The following is a 20,968-nucleotide window of genomic DNA, read 5'->3' as shown; positions in this document are numbered from 1 at the left end:
GTCCAAGGGGTCCCTTCGAGGGTCGTCCTCGACACCCGCGTACCCTAATGACTGATCGGCTTCCCCCACTGCCAGTGGAGGATTAATCCCCCCGTTCTCTCTGGGACAATGTGAACCCCTTTTTCAGCTGGCGTGCCAAAGCAATTGGCACAATTAGCTAGTGAACTTCAAGGTAAATTGGAGGTCAAGCTCAGATTTGAAGGTGGTGGTGGGTGCAAGCGTGACCCAGGGAGCCATGTGATGTGGGCGACATCCTGGAAAAGCAGGTGATCTCCCCGTCCTCTCCTTTCCCTGGGCCTGGGATTAGGAGAGATTTTACAGCTGGGTGGCCAGCTTCATGTTAAGATTCAGTTTGCAATGGCTCAGCCCCCCGGCCCCTTTTCAGGAAGGACCTTTTAGGTCATTTATGGCCATTTTGCATGTCAGCAGGGCAGTTCATGCCTGCCAGAGACCCGTCCCTGGAAGGCATCACCCCTTTGCATCCGTAGGGACTTCCCACCTTGAACAGGCAGAGAAACACCCAGTGTGGAAACTGGGACTCATAGAAGAGGATCGCAAAGCCCAGCACTTTGGAGAGGGTTGTCTCATGCTTGTGCATTCACGTGGGATCTGGGTGTACTTTCTTACCCTGCAAAAGGCTTCTCGTGCAGCCTCAGGCAGGTCCTTGCACCTCGGAGCTTGGTTCCTCCCATGCAATGGGGAGAGCAACCCTATCCACCAGCTGCCTGTGATCAAGGATGCTCGGGTGCCATGGGGAGCGGGCCAGAGACCCACTGGGGACCAATGGATCAGCTTCACGAAGGACCTGACTCCAGCTCTCGCCAGCCACAAGCGGCAGCAGGAAAGCGAAGCGCTCCTGCCGAGCTGAAATGGAAGTTGTAAGCCTGACCTGGGCGCTGCCCAAAAACCAGGGGACTCCCTCCTCCCCCTGCCCCAGTGCAAACAGCAGATTAACAATTTATTTGACGTGTTGCGGCTGGTTAGTTTCTTTGCCCGCTCCCCTGATCAGAGGGAATAAATGTTGCAGTGTGCAATAATGTTCATTTCAGGTGAGGGTAAATATAGAAAGGAAAACCTGCTGAGAGCAAGCCATTTATTTCTGCGTTTGGAAGCCTCTGCTCATAAACAGTCAGTCATACCCATTTGGAAAATCCCAGCGTGGTTTTCTTGGCCATCCTAGAAGAACGTTTACTTTCCTGTAGGTTAAGAAGTTCGTTTTAAATTAAAAAAAATAATAATGGCATCTCACTTCCAGCTGCCCTCGGGTGTTTAGGGCTTGTTGACACACTAAGGCCGCTCTGTTCTCGTGCGAAACTGGTCTGGTGCAGGATCACGGACGAGATCCTGCAGGGCATTCCTGGCTGGCGGTGCTGGGGGAACCTTGTTCTTTGGGTTCCCCTTGTTCCCCTGCTTGTGCTGTGCTTGGGATTTTGTCAGACCTTTTAGCCATGTGCGAGGTTAAAACACCTAGTTTTTGGGGGTGCCGGTGGGCGAGGATGCAGGGAGGCGCTTGGGGGGATCTTGAGAGCCCCGTGGCTCGGGAGCCGTGCTCAGGAGGCTGGGGCAGAGGGATGAACCCGCCGCACTGAGCTCCCGCTGGACCAGAAAACCTCTGAGGGTTTTCGGGAGAGTGTGCCAAAGACAACAGGACAGTGCAGACTGCAGGAGCATCCATCAAACAAGCCAACAGCCAGAGTAAGCCCATGCCCTGCTGCTGCTGCAGCATAGGAGAGATGCCCCAAAACAGCGTCGTAGGAGGGGGCTGAGGCAGGTGGGGAGCCCCCATCTCGGCCAGGCTCTGTGTCCCTCCTCTATCCCAAAAGTGGCACCGAGGAACTGTGAGGGAGAGAGTGAAGCGGCCAGCTTCAATTGGATGGCTGCCCTGCGTTGGCTCTCCGTGGCTGGCACCGGCCGAGCAGGAGCCAGCTCCCGCCTCTGAAGTTTTCTGCAGTCAATAAGGGTCTCTCCGTGTTTTCCGACAGGCTTTGGATTTGGCTCGGGTTTGCCTTGGTTTCCGAAGGCAAGAGGCAGTTAAGTCTCTTGGAAGAATGAATTAATTAGCAAATGCCTTTGGTCAGGTCAGTGCCCTTGAGTAGTGTGCTTCATGCTTTAAAGCAATGCCTCTGCACCCAGGTAAGCCGCTCTGAAAGGCTTATATTACCCTTAGTATTTTAAGAGCTATACATACATCATCCCGGAGGAACCCTTTTTGAAAAAAAAAAAAAAAAAAGAAAAAAGCCTCCCCCAAAACGCAGTGTTGACTCTAATGGTGGCATTTGTGTAAGCAACAAAATATTGACGCAGTTGGCTGGGGTCTGGCTGGGGCTTCTGGAAATAAACTGCTGCCTTGTTAAATTGTAGATGGAAATGCAAGTGGGAAAATGACTGACATCTTACACAAGGCGGGCAAATAAAATCGCTGCTTTACTACAGTGTGAAAAAACTCAGGAATTAATAGGTCTCCTTCTGCTCGGGGGTGTTGGATTTATCCCCGAGTAAGATTCATAAACTATTTTAAGGAGAGAAGTGCTACTTTTAAACACGCGTCTGGGTCCTGGAGTTAAAGTGGTGTCACTGGTGCCGAGTTAACCCTTGCCTTCTCACGGCCTGCTGGCCCCAGGATCAACGGCAGGCAGAGCAGGCAGCCCTGTTCTTGGCAGATAGCACTCTCACCGAATATATAGACATATCAACACCTGATAAATGCTTTGAGTTTATTTTTGAAGTATATTAAGTATGATGTGTTCCAACAGCTTATGTCAGAAATGTGTTTCAGGCCTCAACCTGAACTCTGAGCTTGATTTTACCTGTGTGGGACATAAAGTGTATTTAAAATAAAACACCTGCTCCAAAGCTATGCCTGGGATGAACTTGAAGCAGATGCACAGAGCACTGCTGAATCCATCTGGGGTGTGATCCAGCACACCCCAAAAGACTCCTTTTGACTTCAGTAGCTGTAAGAGCTATTATCAGGGTATCTTCTATGGGAAATACGATTAAAAGAGCTTTAAAGAGTGATATATCACTTTCCTTTCTACCCAAAGCCCTTTCCTTCTCCACCCACATCCTGACAAACTGCCAGTTGACGTACACATGCTCGTGGAAAAGCAGGATGAGATAAAAGCCGTACGGAGCGTGCAGCAAGTCTGCCGGCGGCGCAGGGTCCGACTCATCAGCAGCAATGACACCGGTGTAATTATACGTGCTTCAGTACGATTTCCCAGTAATTATTCTGGAATAAAAGCCTGCCTATTTCTGTAAGAGCTTATGTCACTTGGAAAGCTGTTATAAATTCAGCTGGAAAAAGGGACCCTTATTCTGGGATAAGTGTGGTTAGTGGTTAGCTGGGAACGGGGCTATTCCTGGCGCTGCCATCGACCTTCCCGGTGACGCCGGGTAAGTCATCTCACCTCAGCGTGTGTCACCTTCTGCTGCAAACTGGGAATTACAAACAAGGGTTTTCTCCGCACGCAGCATTTTGGGAAGCTCTGTGACACTGGAAAAAAGGTGTCACAGGGTGACAGGCAGTCATTTAGTGGGACTTGGTGCTTTTTTACCCACCTTGGAGGCATCTTGATAAAATTGTAGGTTGGGGAAATGAGGGACGTAGCCGGGAGCTGGCGAAGGGGACTGGCTGAGTTGCTCGAGCCTGGGCCGTTGGCGTATTACTGGGAATACAGTGTTTTCCTCTCCGTTTTTAAAAATAGTCTATTCTGTTCCAAGTTGTAGACCACACCCCTCGCTAGGGCATCAAAATGTCTCGGCTGCTGTTTTCTCGAGCCAGCTCCTTCCAGCGTGCAGTGCTGGGGTACGGTAGCGGCATCGATCACCCCAACTGCCGGGTGCTCTGGATGCAGCGAAGAGCTCTGGTCCTGCCCTGGACTGGCAATATTGTGTCTCTGGTCCTCATGGACCAAAGGGAGAGGGAAATCTCCTGATTCGCAGCATTGTGGCCTCTTCTTCCTTCAGTATCCTTGCCTGATTCAATAGCTTCTTCTGCAAGCCCTAAGGTCCTTTACAGGAGTTTTGCTTCTGCCCGTTACTTCTCAGCAGCTTCTTGTGCAGTCTCAGAAACCCCTTTTGGCTCCAACATCATGCAAATATGCACGGTCATTGCTGAAGATGTGGCTCGTTCGTAGCATGTGGCATTAAATTCATGCTAGAGATGGGGAGGTCTAGTTTCAAACATTTTTTTCACTTGCCCAGATAGCGCAGGGTGGCTCACAAGCCAGAATTTGTCCGCTTTGACGAAGCGGGCGCTGCCCACGGAGCAGATGGACCAACGTGCTGATGCCAAGAGGTGAAGGGAGAGACTGCCCCGGCGCGTTCCCGCGACCTCCATCCCTGCGCGAGCACCGGAGCGGGGCTCACTGCCGCTCCAAATTGGGCTCGAGCCAAGGAGGCAGAGGGGAAAAAGCTTTTTACAGCCCATTAGTGCTCCCCAGAGCCGTTCAGCCCTTCTCGTAATGAAAGTGGTGGAAGCGACAAAAACATTACGGCTGGTCTGCAGAAGATGCTGGTCTGCAGAAGATGCCAGCCTGCCTCCCGGCTCCATGTCCCTTCCCAGTGGCTTTGCCGGAGCCGCTGACCCTCCCGGCAGCCCCGGCTGCTGGAATTCCCTCTGGGAACGCAATAACAAGCTGGCGAGGGCTGGTCCCCCGTCCGTCCGGAGCTCTCCCGGCAAAATGTACATGGGAGGGTTCCAAGTGCAAATGTGTGTGTGCTAATGGGAAATGAATTGCCTCTTGCCCCGAAGCCTTGCAGCTTGAGGAAAACAACGCAGGGTCTAGGAATGACCTCATATTGCCTCCCAGGGAATGTTTTGCCAGATGAAGGGGGGAGAGGCAGCATCAAGACAGCACAATGTATGTATCTCTCTCCCTGTGTAAACATCCCTGTAGCTGCAGAAACCTCTTAAAACCCCGAATGAGAGGAGAACAGCTGCTTTGATCTGTGGATGTGGTTGTTATTTTCTAAGTGCGGATCCGTTCTTTTTTTAATTTTGCTTCAAATTAAAAAAATGCCTGTTGTGATCTTTTGCTTTTATTTCTTGGCTAGGGACCGGAGCAGGGTGCAGTAAATTTTCATTACTCCCCATGTAACCGTTTCAGCATGGTTGACAATTCCTCGCCGGCTCTTCAGCGCCGTAGCACAATGGACCGAATCTTCTGGCCCTACATGAAGCCAAAGCAAATGGATTTTGCCCAGAAGTGCACGACGGGGAGTGGAGGCAGCGGGGAGGAGAGTCCTGCCACCTCCTTCCCTGCCCGAAACACACACACACACACACACACACACATGTGTGCACACATGGCTCAGGCTGGCAGGGTTGTCCTGAAGCCTTTGAAGGACTCTGGAGAGAGCTCCCGGGGACAATCCGTGCCAGCCCCGCACCGCGGCAGCAGGAGCTGGTAAGGAGCCATCGGAGCCGAAGCGCGGGGCTGTCTTGCAGGCGATTTAAGTGTGATTCATGGCCCTCCCTCCAGACTCCCTGTGTGATCTCGGGAATCTCCATCTGCTTGACTTTCCCATCTGCGCACCGGGCAGGAGGACGGCCCTGCGCTCGGAGGGACACCGTGGCATGCGCAGCCCTGGGACCTCCATCGGCCCTTCTTCTGCTCAACCAGGTGGCATGCTTTTGGAAGAAAGCGGTATAGTATATATTTTTAGGGAGTTTCTGAACATCAGCAGCTCAGCCCAAACCCGCTGCTTTGTCGTGGTGCTTTGCAACCCCGTTGGAGGAGTGAGACATGGGGCTCAGCCCCTTTGCTCCCCATGGCATGAGCGATGCTGCACTGGTTTAACTGGGAGCCCTTGGCCAGAGACCCATCCTCGCCGAGGCGGTCTGGGCGCAAGCGAGGAGTTTGCTCGTCCCCCCGTGCCGTCACGTGGCTGCCCAGTGTTTTGTCATTTTGATTACATACAATACTGTGTATTTAAGACTGGTTTATGGGTGTTTATACTAATGCGTAAACCTGTAATTTAGAAGCTCAGTTATAAATCAACATGCTGAAGGTCTTGTCCCTCATGCCTTGAGATCAGTCTCCAGATTTAGAAGACAGGTTAGAGGAAAAAAAAAAAAAAAAGGACTATTTAGTTTTCCTCTGGTTATGATGATAAAGGATCACGGGAAGGGATGCAAGCGTGTCCTGCTCCGAGGTGTGGCGGCCGGGCACAGGGATCTGCTGGTGTAAGCAAGCGGAGAGTTTCCATTTTGGCTGTGCTCTTACGACAGCCATAAGTGAGATTTGTGTTGACATGGCAAATCCCAGCCTGGAATGAAAAGTGGTGCCACAGCTGCCGAGCCGATGCTCACAGGAAGGTGGTGGCATCCCACTAGCGATGCTCTCAGCTTGTGCCAGGACATGGACTGCAAGGACCAGAGCCCCTTCCCGCTCGGCACCACATGTGAGGAGGAGCAGCCTTCATCCCCAAGAGCTCCTGGCACAGACTGGGGCTGGCAGGAGAGCCAGAAGCCTCATCCAGTGGCAGTGTCAAGCGGGATAGCACATTCTCGCTGGTGGGTTGTGGTCCTCTCCCGATACATCCTAATGATGACACCTCTGCATTCATATTTTTATATATAAAATTCTTTTACAGCTTTAGTAATCATTTCTGCACCTTTGCCCCTTCCCAGGCTGCCCTGGAGCCTGGCTGGGCCAGGGATGGTTTTGCATTACTGGTTTGAGTCAATATAGCTTAGCGAGATGTGCTGTGAGTTATTGGAGCTGGTCATGTTGGTGCAAGTGCTCTTCTGCTGGATTTCTTATACAACTGGGCTATGGCAGAGCCAGCTGTCCCTGTAGAGAAACCCCTTTTAGCTATGATGGGCTGGAAGCTGCCCTGTGCATCTGTCCTTCAGCTGATGCTGGTCTCCTGCTTCCCTGGAAGGAGTCAGTTCCCACATGGGTTTAGGACCCCGACGCTTTGCCTGGGTGACCTGCTGGCAGCAAGCGGAGCTACGTGGGTGCAAGACAGCTCCGCGGGGCCAGGAGAGAGGGCCTTGCCTTTGGTCTCTGCCTTTGGAAAGACCCAGCGTGCGGATGAGCTCCCGGTTTCCACACGTGCTGCTCTCCTGGGCCAGCCACGCTGCATCTGTCCTGTCTAAAGCAGACCTGCTCTTGCGAACTCCTCCATCAGGAAAGGTCCCTGTCCCATGAAGGCAGCCCAAGGGTTATGCGTTTTTGTACGGAAAGCATAACTAGACCCATGGACTCCTCAGCATCCTCCTGTCCAACTGCGGTCCCTCCCCTCCTCCCCGCAGCGTGATGGCAGCGGGTGCCTTGGCTTAGCTGGACATCACCTCCAGTCCCCTTTATTGTATCTTTAGGGGTTAATAGGACAAAAGGGGATACGAGAGGCTGCAGGGGCAGCACGGTGGGCTGGGAGGACCCTGTGGGCAGGATGATCCTGTGGGCAGGGTGACCATTGAGGCTGTGGGACCCCACATCCCTGGACAGGTGGGATGACTGCACGTCTTCCTCCCGGCCCCGATCCTGGCTCCCAGCCTTTTCTCCCGCTGCAATTTCCTGGCTGGCGATGCCTCTCCTGACTCAGGGAGCAGAAACAGCCTGGAAGAGAGATGGTGCCAGCAGCTCCCAGTGCAGGGACAGTCACAGGGTGTAGCAGAGGGTCCCCCTGCACCCCTGGGCTGCCGGCTGCATTGGGCCAGGCTGCAAGAGGCTCCCGCAAGCAAACAAAAAACCCCTGAATATTTCAGAAAGGTGTTTTTTCCCCCCGCCTCCACCCTTATTTCCAGTCCCCCCTCCCCACCTCTCCCTTGCAAACAGCAGAGCTGCTCTCCGGTCCCGCTTTCCATGGGCCCAGCACCCCAAGATGCTTCTGCAGCCGCCGAGCCCAGCCAGGTCGTGCCATCTGCAAACTCTTTTTTTTTTTTTCTTAGCTATATATGTATATTTTTCCTTCCCCTTTCCTTTTCCACCCATTGCCTTCTCCCATGCCATACACCTCCCCCTGCTCCCCCCCTCCCCTTGCCACCACCCCAAGCCTTCGGCTGGCCGAGGGGCTGCGAGGTGCGGGGTGGGTCTGGGGGTTGCGGGGGGCTTTGCATTGATGCATTGATCGCCCATGGTCTCCGCCTGACCTCCCTGCTCCCAGGGAAGCAGTCTCCATGGCTACTGGCCCTTCTCCTCCAGCGCAGACTGTAAATTCCTGCAGGCAAAGCCCAGCCTTGGGGGTGCGAGGGGGGGAGCCGGGAAGGAGTAACCAAAGCCAAATAGAAAGAAAGAAAGGCTGGGAGAAAAAGGGCGTTGCTTGGATGGGGCTCTCCTTTCCACTCCCCTTTCTCAGGTCCCCAGCACCAGGGCAAGGCGCCTGCTTCCCCCCTCCAGCGCTGCTGCTCCTGCTGCTGCTGCTCTCTTGCAAAACTGGAATTGGCTGGGATTATTTAAGGAAAAAAAAAAAAAAAAAGGAGAAGGAGAAGGGATCAGAGCAGCCGCCAGAGAGAGGGCGATAGAGTCCACTTTCCTCCAACTGCCCTGGGTCTCCTTCCCTCACTCTCTCCTCTTTAGCAACACCAAGAGCCCCAAACTGAACCCAGAGCAGCTTTTTCCATCAGTTCAGTTCCCTTCCCTCCCTCTGTCTCACACACGGCAAGAAGAGAGCCCCTTCCTCCTCTTGATTTCCCTTCGCATGCTCAGCCTCTTGTTTCCTTTAAAGCACTAGAAATCCCCCCTTCTTGCCCCCACTCCTCCATGCAGACTGGGATTGCAATGGGAGCTTTGCAGATTGCTGGATTTTCCATCCTTTTCTTTCTCCTCCACTCTGGAAACACGCTGGCAAATAAAGCCAGTCAAGGTAAGAGAAAATCTTCCCAGCTCGAAGGTTTGCTGTTTGATGTGTGTATTAGGCAGCCGGACCTCCTCTTTAGATCTGGGATTTTATATGCAGGCTGGAGAAATTAGCAGCAATAACAAAAAATAGTGGAGGGGATTTTAAATGTTGCTTGCAGATATTCTTGCCTGCTGCCTTTGATTGGGGTTGGTTTTTTGTAAACTCTTCAATGAGTTGCATTTCTTACACTTTATTATTTTTGGTTCGGACTCTTTATCTCAAGGCAGGGGGTGCAGAGGCAGAAAATGAGGGGGTGCGAGCAAGTCTGCACCCATCACAGGGAAAATGTTGCTGTTTGGAGGGGCTTGGGGGGCTTTTCTGGTTTTGGGGTTGCAGTGTCTGTGAGATGGGGATAATACCCACGGCGGTGCGGGCGAGGAGGGCTTGTTTCGGGCTGGGTTGGAGGGAAGGGACGGCGGAGCGGGTATCTGTAATGCTGGGAGGTTGTATCTGCGTTTGTGTGTTTTACACAGGCGGGGGTTGAATCTCAAATGTTGTGCTATAGGGGTGTGGGCTGCACAAAACTTCGGGTAGCTGAACACAGCAAAGCCTGAAAAATACTGGAGCTCTTTCCCTATCTCTAGAAAAGAGAGGTATGTCCCGTCGTTATCAACTTCAGGCTTTTCTGTTTCACCACTCCCGTATTGAGCCAGAGGTTCTCCTTCACAAACGTACACATGTACCTTTATGTATGGTCTATCTATACCTTAGGTTTTCTATAGCACCTCTATATTTAGCTCGGATTTTTCTCTACACACACGCGCAGGAGTGCGCGCGCACACACAAACACACACAGCCCTATGTGCATGATCCTGTTGGCTGTCTCGAAGGGGTTTTTTCTCCTTAATTCACCACTATCTATACAATCTGTTGGGTTTTCTTTTTTTTTTTTCCATAGCGCTTAACAGTATGTAAGATTTATCAAAACCAGCTTTGGCGCTTGCTATTGTAGTAGCTGCATGTTTATGCGTACAGCGAGATTAAATAGAGTGTGAATGAAATATAGGAGCGCAGGATATAATTAAAGATCTCTTGTAGGCATTAGTAATAGGCATATTTCAGCCACGCACATGGTCACCCCGAGCACTGTCACCGACAAAGTTAGAAGGAATTTCAAGGTTATTGTCTTATCTGGCTTAAAGTGTTTTTAAAACAATAGGCGACTTTTCAGGAGGGCAGTCTGGGCAAGCACAGAGGAGATTTTCCAGGGCAAAGGTTTGGTAAGAAGGCGTCCAGCTTCACGTAAAGCTTTATGATTTAGGCTTAGAAAGGAATGCTTAGGTTTTTATCCCCCCTCAAATTATCTTGAGTGTATGCATTGCTTTCATTTCTTATCATAATATTTATTTATTAAGGCCTTTTGGTTTCCAGTTCCATTTAAGCCTGAGCCAGAATTGCATTAAAATAGCAAAGTAAAATTCCATCGTGCAGAGACTTGACAGATCCCTTCGGGGAAGTAGAGGGGTGGAGTGGGGGTGGAGAGAGGTGAGCTCAATCCTGCGCCGGGGTAAATCGCCCGCCGTACACCTGGGATGGAGCTGGCTCCTCCCGGCCCCCGGCGAAGGCACCGAGCAGACCCAGGGGGTCCGGCCGCTCTGCAGCCGGGGGGTTTGCAGTGGAGATTTAATCCCCCAAGCTGTTGCTGGGGGGTTCTGCGGGCTGGGGAGGGGGAAGCGGCCGCAGAGGGGTGAAGGATAGTGCCCATGGGGATGCGAGGGCTCTGGGCAGGCATGGACGTGGTCCTTTTTGGATGAGGCTGAACTTGCGGACCCGGCATCACCAACGGCAGATAAAATTGTGCTTTTCCTAGGAACCCGCTACCGCCTGTTTTGCTGCATGCACAAGCGTCGTTGAGCCCTTCGAAGCCAACCTGTGCGCCTGGGGCATGTTTTAGTAGGATACTTCCGAAAAGCATCAGGCATCCCCTGCATCTGCGGGGTGATGGCCCAAGGATGGGGTACACATCACCCCTCCGCCCTCACCGAAGCCTTTGCCCTTTCAGGGGACAGCCACCCTTGCCAGGTGACTGTCACGGGCTGGGGACAGCTCCTCTCCCATCGGATGGGCTTGTTTTGCTGTGATAACATCGCACTATGGGTAGGGCTCCCTGGGTCATTTCTCACGCTGAATTACCCCGGAAAGTTTAGTCTGTAGGGAAGGAAGGATTTACAGAGCCATCCGCCGGGCCTAGAGGGTGTCTGCCAGAGAACCTGGCTGTCTGCAGGGTTTATTGGGTCAGTTTAGGGCTAGGAAAGCTTTCAAGAGGAGAACTGACAATATAAATCCAAATAACCCTGGGGAGGGTCCTGGCACGCACTCAGCTGGGATGAAGTCTCCCCCGGTCTCCATGCCAAGTTGCCCAAACAGCCCCAAGCTGCTGCCGTACCCACAGCTCCGCTGTTTTTTGGGCAGGTAATGCCACCCCTAGTCCCATCCTGTCATCCATCACCTCATCTCACAGCCTGCCAGGCAGAAGAGCCTGTCCTGAGCTCCCACCCTCAGCGGAGCAGTGCCCTTGCCCATCGTCAGCTGGCATCGGTCCCTCCCTGTGCCCTGGGGAGGATGGAGCCCAGGGGCTGGCAGATTTGCACCCTCCTCTTGTACCAGTCAGCGCCCAGATCCAGCCTTGCCACGTTCCTCTGGCAGCACCCCCACAATGGGAGCCGTGTCGCAGGATTCGCCACTTTTTCCTGGAGTCGCCACTTTTTCCTGCAACCGAATTGCACATCCCCACGGATGGTGCCAGGGGAACGGGGCTGGGAGGGAGATGCAGCATCTCCCTGGGGGACCCCAGCACCCCAGTTTGCAGCCCCTGGCACTCCCATAGCCCTGGCTACCCACCCAGCGTGGGGTCCTGAGTGGGCCCACGGCCCCAGCCCAGCTCGATGGTCACCTGTGGGTAAAACCAGCCCTTTTGGCCGGTGCCGCGCGGCCGCCCAGGGACGGAGCCACATCCCGCGCGAGGGCCTGGGTTCGATGGGGATGCACCTGCAGAGCCTATGCCGCCAGGGATTATTTTTTTATTTTTTTATAATTTTTTTTAGGAGTCTAAAATTTTCCAATTGCAGCGTGGAGATGCTGTTTGATTCCCCTCCCATCTCCGCCGAACCTCCTCCCCCTTGGCCTCTGCTTTCCTCCCTCTCATGCATTCACAGTGTGCGACTGTTGTGCCTGTCCCCTCCACCCCTCTGAAATATGAAATGTAAAACTGTAAACATTTCAACATACAGCAGTTCAAAGGAGATCTTTGACTGAGGGCGTCTAACATGCCTGTACCGAGATTAAAAAGGGGAGGGGGGGGTAGGAAGGAGGGAAGAAGAGTTTTTTTGTAACTGCCAACGGGAGTATAAATATTCAGACACCTCGAGTCTTCCAGTGTGGAGATGTATTGCTGTCTCCAAACTGCTCAGGAGTTGTTTTTTTTTTTTATTTTATTTTTATATAGATTTTTCCTTTGCAGACGGTCACACCGGAGTAATCCATTTAGGAAAAAAATATGCATGAATAACCTTAACCTTCACTTTCAAAATTATAAGTCCCCCGAGAGGCTTTAGGAGAAGCCTGGGATGGCAAATAAAGTTTGCTCTGTCTTGCGGCGCTGGAGGAAGCCCGGCCGGCCGCGTTTCGTCGAGGCCGTCTTCCCCACTGGAGCTCTTGTGATTGTTGCTCCCGAAGCCAAAACCAAACAAACACTTTTTTTTAAGGCAAGGCTTGGTTGGCCTGATAAGCTAAAGGAACAACAACAGCAATGACAATTCCCTGGGGAGATGAACATGCCGTTGACATGGAGCATCAAACCCTCCTTGGAGAAATCACGGCCGAATTGAGCCGAAGCGGCCGGGGTTGGCACAAGGAGGTGGGATGGGGATGGAGGGAGCGTTTCCAACCCAGGGAATGACGAATCTGGTGGTGGATCTGGGATCCGTCAGGATGACCCGGGCTGGTGCAGGGGATGGGGAGCTCAACCCGGCTCTACCCCCACGGGAGTGGGAAGCATTGATGGGGGGAAAAAAGCCCCTTTTGGCGTGCCGCCAGCTTTAGAGAAGCAAAACCCAGGGTGAGGAGTGCAGAGCAGGGTCTGGCCATGGGGCGATGGGGTCACCAGGCTGGGAACACCCCCAGGTACTCGCTGCAACTTGTGGTTCCTCGTCCTTCATCCGTGCTCCATCATTCAGCAGGGCCAAGCGCTGTGGCTGCAGCTACCGGGTCCCACCTGCTTTTGGGAGAGCTGGGTGGATGTGTGGGGCGCTGGGCTCCTGCAGTGGGATGCAGAGTTGCAGACATCCCCTCTGACCCGACCCGAGAGCGGGTACCTGCTGGCACAGCATCCCCGGCACGGCATCCCCGGCACGGCAACAAGCAATCGCTGAGCACCTGAGTTAGGATCTCGAGCTCGGATGATGCATCTTTGGCCAATTTGCAAAAAGCCACCCTGCAGAACACCTTCCGCCTCTCTCGCCAGCCCCCGGCCCCCATCCCCTCCCGGTGGGATGTCACCGCCCGCGGCCGTGCCCCGTGCCCATCCTGCCACGGCGCAGCACAGTCGCCCTCGTGAGCTCCCTGGGTGAACAAATGATTAATAAACTGCACCACAGTGTCTGAGGTGGTTATTAATACCCTGGTAAAAAGAGCTACTGAAGTTATAAAGCTTTAATTTGGCATTAAGGCCAAGTGGAAACTCCATGTGCCTGCCAACAGCTACACACACATCCCTATACAGACAGGCTGTTAACATATATGCCTATATAAAAATAAAGAATAAAATTAATTTGAAAGAAAAAGCTGAAGCGCTTGCAGAAGAGAGAAAAAGGATGGTGGTTTTGTTTGTTTAGGAGTTTTCTGGTGGGTTTTTGCTGCCCTGTCTCGGCCCCCTCCTCAACTTTATTGGGACTTTGAGCCTATGGATAAAACCATCTTTTATCATCTATTATTTTTTTTTAAACAAAATAAGGAAGTGAGGAAAGAGCCTCAATCCAGGCTCTAAAAATATACGAGCTGTTGCTTTATTCCCCCACTCGCTGTCGCATATTGCCGGCGGCGTGACGCCGCAGGGCAGGGTGCAAGCATGGGACCTGGGTGCCTGTGGGCTCCGCCACCGCCTCCCCTGCCGGCCTCGGTCAAAGCCCTTCACCTCCCCGGTGGGTGCATGCCAGTCCCGGGGGGTTGGCGGTCCCCCCGCTTTTGGCACGCTCGAAATGGCAGTGGCGTTGAAACTGTCTGCCTCCGCTGCCTTTGAAATGGAGAATAAAGCTGCAGCTGGAGCGGAACGGGGCCCAACAGCCAGCGCTGGAAAATCCCACCCACAACGGAATAAAAAACATCGCCCGAGGCGCGGGGTGAGTGCCGCAGCCTCCTGCCCTTCGCCGCAAACCCCCCGGCATGGCGTGGCAGCGATGCCGAGGATGCTCTTGCCCTTTGACGGGCCCTAATTAGCCCCAAAGTGTGGTGGGATGGGGAGGTGGGGCTGGGCAGCAGCGGGGGCTGCCGGACATGGGTGAGACCTTGGGTCCCCGATGGGACTTGGCATCTTCGTCAAAATTAAATTCCCTGCCTGATGCAAAATCCCCTGGTTCTGAGGATTTGGGGCACATGCGCCCATCTGCGCCGTCCGGTTTGGGCCCATTTCAGGCAGCTTTGGGTGAAATAGGGCATCTTTGATTATTCGTGCAGGTCTGCAGGGGGTCCTGACTGACAACCCCCCCCAAAAAACCCACCTGGATTTGGGACCTGGAATTCAAAAGATCCCCCCGAGCAGGGGGGCGAGCAGGGCGCACTCCAGCAAGGATTTTGCAAGAGCAAATAGGGACGGGAACATCAATAAGGATTTTTTTTTTTTAAATCTTCTTTTTGCTTGGCTTGAAAATGAAATCCCTCGCGCCTTGGCGGCGGCTGGGAGCACCTGCAGCGCAGCCGCGGGCATGTTTTTGGATGGAGAAAATTCTCATTGCAGGAAAAGCGGGCTGTCCCAACAGCAAACCTTCCCTTTCGTGGGAAAATGCTGCTTGCGTTGACAAAAATGCAAAAATTTAGTTTTTCAGAGGTTTTTTTTTTTTAATTCACTACATCATTTCTGAAGGATACTTCTTAGGAGCCAAAATTTCAGCATTCTGAAATTAGGATCTTTGCCAATCTTGGGATGGCTCCTGGGGTGCCGAGGAGGGTATTTATTCACTCTTCCCACACACACACACACATTTTTTTCCCCTTTTTTTTCCTTTTTTTTATAATCCTGTAACCTTTCAGAATGTCTCCAGCTTTGGAAAAATTACAGAGTGGCAAATTTATAATGTTTTCTTTTGTACTTTTGCTGCTGTGTAATCTTTCCAAAGTTAGAGAAGTTTTGAAGTTACAGAATGGAAAAAAAAAGATAGAAAAAAAAAAGTATACATGTGCAAGTGGGAAAGGCACAGCATTGTGTTCAGTGCCGCGCAGACGTTGTTCATTGTCTTGAGTTTGAGGGTGCAGGAGGAAAAAGAAATAGAAAATAAAACCCCCCAAAAAGTGAGATTTCTGGCAATAGGCTGGGAAAATGTCAGTGATGTGATGTCTGATAGAAGCTTCACATTTTGGATGTTTTTAGGGGAAGGAGATAGGGGCTGATGGATGGTCTGTACTGTTTGGGTGCTGGTTCCCACCTGTATGTCAGGGTGGGTGCCTGGGGTGCTGGGACCCAGCAGCTTTCACCTTGAGACTGTTGACTCGAAGCGTCGCAATGGGATTTATAACTTGGAGGGGGAAGAGCCAAGTGAGGGCTCCGAACCATGCAGGGCCAGGACCAGGATTTGCAAATTCAGTAGGTCTTTGGTTCAGCACCGGCTTAGTTGCTGTCAAGTCCCTGCACCCACCGCTGCCTGCGAAGCAGCGCGTGCTCGACGTCCCCCACGTGTCCCCCCGCTCTGGTGCCGCATCCCTCCCGCCACCCACCCGAGAGCCCCAGCGAGGGATGCTGGAGCCGGAGGCAAAGTCGCTGTGATGCCAAACGGCGCTCGCCAGCGATGGAGGCGCTTCCTCCTCTGCCGAAAGGCTCTTCAAGCCTGAAAATGTGGCTGGGAAGGAGTGAGCTCTGCACTCCTGTGGCTTTTGCAGGTTTTTTTTCCACTGGTGATTATTCGCATGTGCTTTTCGGTTTGTAGGATGGGGCCTTTGCAGGTGGGTCAGGGGTGTGGTGGGGCGGCCGTGCCCCGGGGTAGGGATGGGGTTTGCAGCCACATGTGAAGTTTGGCTGGGGAGGAACGGAACCCGAGCCACGCTCAGCTCCCTGAGGGGACACCGGCCCCCCTGAGCCCCCGCGGGACCCCTGGCACGGGCCAGGCTGCGAGCCTCTCCCCGGGGATGCTGTCGGGTGCTGGGGTGGTCGCGGCGTGGTGGCACCATGGCCCGTGCCGTGGGTGCCGGAGGCGACTGTGCCAGCCAGGAGCGGGGTGCAGGTCTCCCGTGCAATCCCTCCGTCGTCTCCACCGTGGTGGGTCAGCCTCCAGCCGGTGATTAATGGCCCAAGGGAGGCCGTGGTGGCCGCGGGCCATGGCTAATGTCAAATAACAAATATGAATGCGGGCTGTAAATATTTATACAATGCGCAGGCACGTGCCGCCTCCCTGGTGCAAAGGCAAAGCTCTCCTCCCCCCGGCCGGGTGACTCACATCTCCCGGCAAAAAACCACCGGGGTGGCCGGGAGAGGTCTCGGGCCGGCGCTCCCGCGGCCATGGCCCTCGTCCCGGTGGGGCTGGTGGGGCTGCCTGCCCACCCGCGGCTTGCAGGGATGTTTCATGTCTTTGGAGACATTCTGGAGCACTTCTGTTCTTGAGGTTGCTGAAAAGCAGCTTTTTAAAGGCAGCCTCAGGCTCCTCTTTATGGGGTACAGGGAAGCCGGAGGGACCCTCAGATCCCCCTTCCCTGGTGAGACCCTCCCCATTCCCCATGGGAGGCGGTGGAGGCGAACCCCCCCACGGGAGCAGCACTGGCGCTCCCCACGTGCCCGTGGAATCGGAGTGGGGAGCCCAGCGTGCTCAGGGAGCCCTGCCCGTACCCGAGGGGCCGCGGGAGATGCTCAGCCCCCGACTCCCCTGCGGGGGTACCCAGCTGCCTTACACCGCTGCCAGGCATTGACAGCCAGAGAGGGGGATGTGCCCGCTCCGGGGCACCACGTCTCCCTTACTGCCTGCCCAGAGAAGGCAGAGAGCAGCCAGGTGAGCAGCCTCTTGCTCACAAACCTCCACCCCACGCGCTCAAGGCTTCTCTGTTTCCCAAATACCATTAAAACCTCCGCTCCTGCAGCCTCCTGCCATGGCAAACCCTCGGGCATCGCCGCTTGAGGCCATCACTGGCGTCTGCTGCTCTGGACGTGATGTCCCGGGTACCACGGCATTGCATCCCGGATAAGTGGGTTGAGGGGCAAAGGGGGGATGGGGGATCTGCGGATTTTGGCTGTGTCCCCGAGGAAGCCTTGGTGTTTTTCCCAGTTCTCCCTCCTGCTTCCCGCTCCCAGCTCCCAGGTTTATTTCGTGCGGTCCCTGCTAATTCGTGCACATTCCTCAGCGCCTAAGAATAGAAAGCGATGACGATTATTTGGGTGACTGGTTGGCTCAGGAAACAGCTAATTGGAGACAGAGACTTTCACCTCTGCCTGGGCTGGCTCCAGCCTGGACTAGGGGCGCCTGAGCGGTGTTTCCTATCATCAGACACGTGAAAGGGTCGGGGAGTCTCAGGGTGGCTTGTACGAGAGCGGGGACACAGGTAGTGCTGTTCGGGATTGGACTCAGCGGCTCACCGTGTCCCACAGCGAGCCCATCAGCCGTTGCGTCAGGGCTGGGTGCGGCAAAGCCACTAAGGAGCAAAGCAGCAGCGTTGTTCCCTCGAGCCTTTCTGCTTCATGGGCTGGTTGAAAAGCCGGAGGGCTGCTTGGTTTCATCGCCTCAAGCGATGGCTCCCGTGGGGAGATGCGGGAGAGCTCCCCCCGGCTCTCCCCATTGCTCCCCCTGCCTCTCCCCTTGCAGATGTCGACGAGTGCGTGGAGGGCACCGACAACTGCCACATCGATGCCATCTGCCAGAACACCCCCAAGTCCTACAAGTGCATCTGCAAGTCCGGCTACACCGGCGACGGGAAGCACTGCAAAGGTAGGGGCACGCCACCGGCACCGGAGCCGGAGCCCCTCTGACGAGTGACAGCCCTGGCAGGTCGAAGGCAGGCGGTGGCTCATCGGCAATGTCCCCTGCCCTTGCAAAAAGGCTGCTGGTTTACCCCAGCCCGCTGCAAACCTTTTATGCCCCTTTTCTGCCCCAAACTCCTGGCCTGTTGACACTGCAGTGCATGGGGACGGAGAGGAATGTGACTGTCCTTGCTGGTGGCGGTGGCAGCCGTCGTGCTCCCTCCCCTGCTCTGCAAAGAGCCATGTTTGCAAGGCTGGGGCTGCCCAGGCCCAGGAGGATCACCTGGGGCTTGTTTTAAACAAAGCTGGGGTTTTTTTCCTGAAGGTTTTCCAACCCAGAGGCTGCAGAACTGGGTTAGCAGCTAAAAAATGAGTGTCTTAAAAATAAGATATGGAAATATAGATGATACAGATATAGATGTAGATGTAGATATAGAGATATATATATATAGATGTAAATGTAGATATAGATATAGGTATATGCAGCTGAGTGAAAGAAAACGGGCTCCTCGGAGGAGCAGCAGCAGGAAAGCAGGAATGGGGCAGGGGAAAAATTCCCAGCTCTGCTCGGAGCGGGTCCAGGCTTGGGATGGGCTGAGTACAAATAGCAGAGGGATTAAAGCGCGCTCCAGGCACAGCAAGGCTTCGCCATGGAGACGGGCTGCTCTGCCCACCACTGTGGGGAAATCCCGTGTGATTCCCAGTGCACGGCGCTGTGCCGAGGCTTTAAGACAGTGGGTTAGCTGGAAGTCCAGGGCCTAGACTGGGGAGGATGAGGATGTTTTTGCAGGGTGTGGAGGGATGCTGTAGGTAATAATGGAGCTGGGGACCTGCTGGAATAAGCAGAGACAGCAGAGAGCCCAGGGCACAATATCAGCCAGGTTGCAAACACGCTGGAGATGGGGAGCAGCACCCCTGCAGCGAGTTGGCCGTCCTCAGCCAGGGCAGCCCCACAGCTCTCCTGCCCTCCTCTCTCCGCAGACGTCGACGAGTGCGAGCGGGAAGACAATGCGGGCTGCGTCCACGAGTGCGTCAACATCCCCGGCAACTACCGCTGTACCTGCTACGACGGCTTCCGCCTGGCACACGACGGCCACAACTGCTTAGGTGAGGGACGGGCCCCCGGCACGCACTGGGGTGGGATGCCGGTGTGTTGCAGCCACTCGACACCTTGGGATCAGCCTGCTGGCTTTCTTTACCGGGCACCTCCGAGTTCTGACCCCCCCAGACCCCTTGCAGAGCTGGGGGACCATGGTGGCACTCCCAGGGCAGCAAGCCGGCTGCACATATATATGTCGCATACCACGATGGCTTGCTGGGGACAGGATTGCTCCCCATTGCACGGGGGTGATGCCGGGGCAGGATGCTCCGTGCTGGGAGGAAAACTTGTTCCATGGGTCCATCCATAGACTGGGAGATGCTGGAGTAAGGCAAGACTGGGAGGGTTGGGTTTGGGGATGCTGGGCGTGAGTCGCAGCCTCCCCATGGCCGCATCCTGCTGCGGCGAGCGGCCGGACCGGCAGCTCTGCTCCGCTGCCGAAGGCAGGACCAGCCGGCGGGGCTCACCCGGGCCCTGCCGCTCGCTCCGCTCGTGCTTGAGGTCAGCCCTGCACCTGCCAAAATAGATGAGTTAATAGCAAATATGGTGGGGATGGGAACCAGCAAAGGGACTGGGTAAATAATCCCCGGGCCAAGACAAACCCGGCATCTGCCTACGGAGCGGCCGTGCATCCTCCCCACCACTTCCCACCGCCCCAAACTCCATCCGGCTGCGGCAAAGCCAAAGCTCCCGGCAGAGCCCCGGCTCTGGCCGGGCTTCCCGCTCCCCGGCACCCGCTTCCTCCCGCAGCACCCGCGGGTGGGATCACTGGGGCACGGGGCCGCCCGCCTTCCCTCCGCCTGGAGCTCATGCTATTTTCTAATTAGTGTCTGCAGAGAGGTCATTAATGAGCTCATCACTGGGAGGAGGAGGAGGGGGAAGGGATTATGGACACATACGCTTTGCATTAACCACCATCACCGGGATCTTTGCAGCCTCCTTGGGGAGGGGGGAGATTTACACAGCTGGGAGGAGGTGCGGGCGGGCGGCTCTGCCTTCCTCTCCCGGGGGAGGATGAGCCCAAGGAGAAGAAAGGAAAGCCGGGCTCGGCAAGCCGCAGACGTCATGTGTTTACAGAGTTGGACGGGAGGGGATGGAGGTGGCTGGGGAGCAGCTGGGTAAGGGGGGACCTGGGTGGGGACAGCCCTGGCTCCCCCCTTGAGCCCTTCCTTGGCTCATCCCAGTGGGGCATCTCGGCCGTGCTGCTTTGCTGTAGGGATGGTGCAGGTTTATCCCCTGGAACCCATTTTACAGATGAGGATGTTGAGACCCTCTGTGTTCCGGCTGGGTTTGCTTAGTGGCTGCTTTCAGGGGGCAGCAGGGATGAACCCCAGTGGGTTTTTCCCATCCTCCTTCCCCCCCCATCCTGACTGTGCTTTGCCCAGCCTGCAAGCATCCCCTCTTAGCCAAAAGAAAGAGAAGCAGAACAAAGTGGAGGGTCATGCCCAGGCTTTGCTGGTGCCATGGGCAGTGGTCGAGCCACCAGAGCCCAGCGGCCCCCCCATCGCCCACCCCAGGCGACCTTTTGAACCAGGACAGGAATTCGAGCCCCCATCCTGACATGGGCCCTGCTGGCTTCTGCCCATCTCCGTTCTATTTAATAAAACAGGTATTAGAGCGGCAGAGTCTCATTTCAGCCATTGGGTTTGAACGGCTGCCTCCTCATTTTTGTGCAGAGCTTGAAGGAGAAGTCGCAAGACGTTAAGCCCTTGTTATAAGCAGGGGGATTTGAGGAGAGTTATTGGCATCTGCAGGACATAGCTTGGCTGGGATGAGCCTCGGAGGAAGCTGCAAGCCTCCTGCCATCATAGAGGATGTCCCTTTTGTGTCTGGCTGCAGCCCGGCTGTCAGCTCTAGCCTGCCCCACG

At 54.7% G+C, this 20,968-nt stretch overlaps 1 protein-coding gene across 3 annotated transcripts in view; it reads left to right on the top strand.

The window, feature by feature from the left end:
• Positions 1 to 8,457: 8,457 nt before the first annotated feature.
• Positions 8,458 to 20,968, top strand: part of SCUBE3 (signal peptide, CUB domain and EGF like domain containing 3) — a 38,987-nt gene continuing 26,476 nt past the window's right edge. For all 3 annotated transcript variants that reach the window (XM_052815777.1, XM_052815776.1, XM_052815775.1), the window contains exons 1-3: positions 8,458 to 8,817; positions 17,847 to 17,969; positions 18,983 to 19,108. In XM_052815777.1, coding sequence (XP_052671737.1) covers positions 8,715 to 8,817; positions 17,847 to 17,969; positions 18,983 to 19,108 — 352 coding nt within the window. In that variant the 5' untranslated portion in view covers positions 8,458 to 8,714. The remainder of the gene's footprint in view (positions 8,818 to 17,846; positions 17,970 to 18,982; positions 19,109 to 20,968) is intronic.

This window comes from Harpia harpyja, chromosome 19, assembly GCF_026419915.1.
Source record: "Harpia harpyja isolate bHarHar1 chromosome 19, bHarHar1 primary haplotype, whole genome shotgun sequence".
NCBI lineage: Eukaryota > Metazoa > Chordata > Aves > Accipitriformes > Accipitridae > Harpia > Harpia harpyja.
The sequence above is the reverse complement of the archived record's forward strand: the minus strand, read 5'-3'. Positions and strand labels throughout refer to the sequence as shown.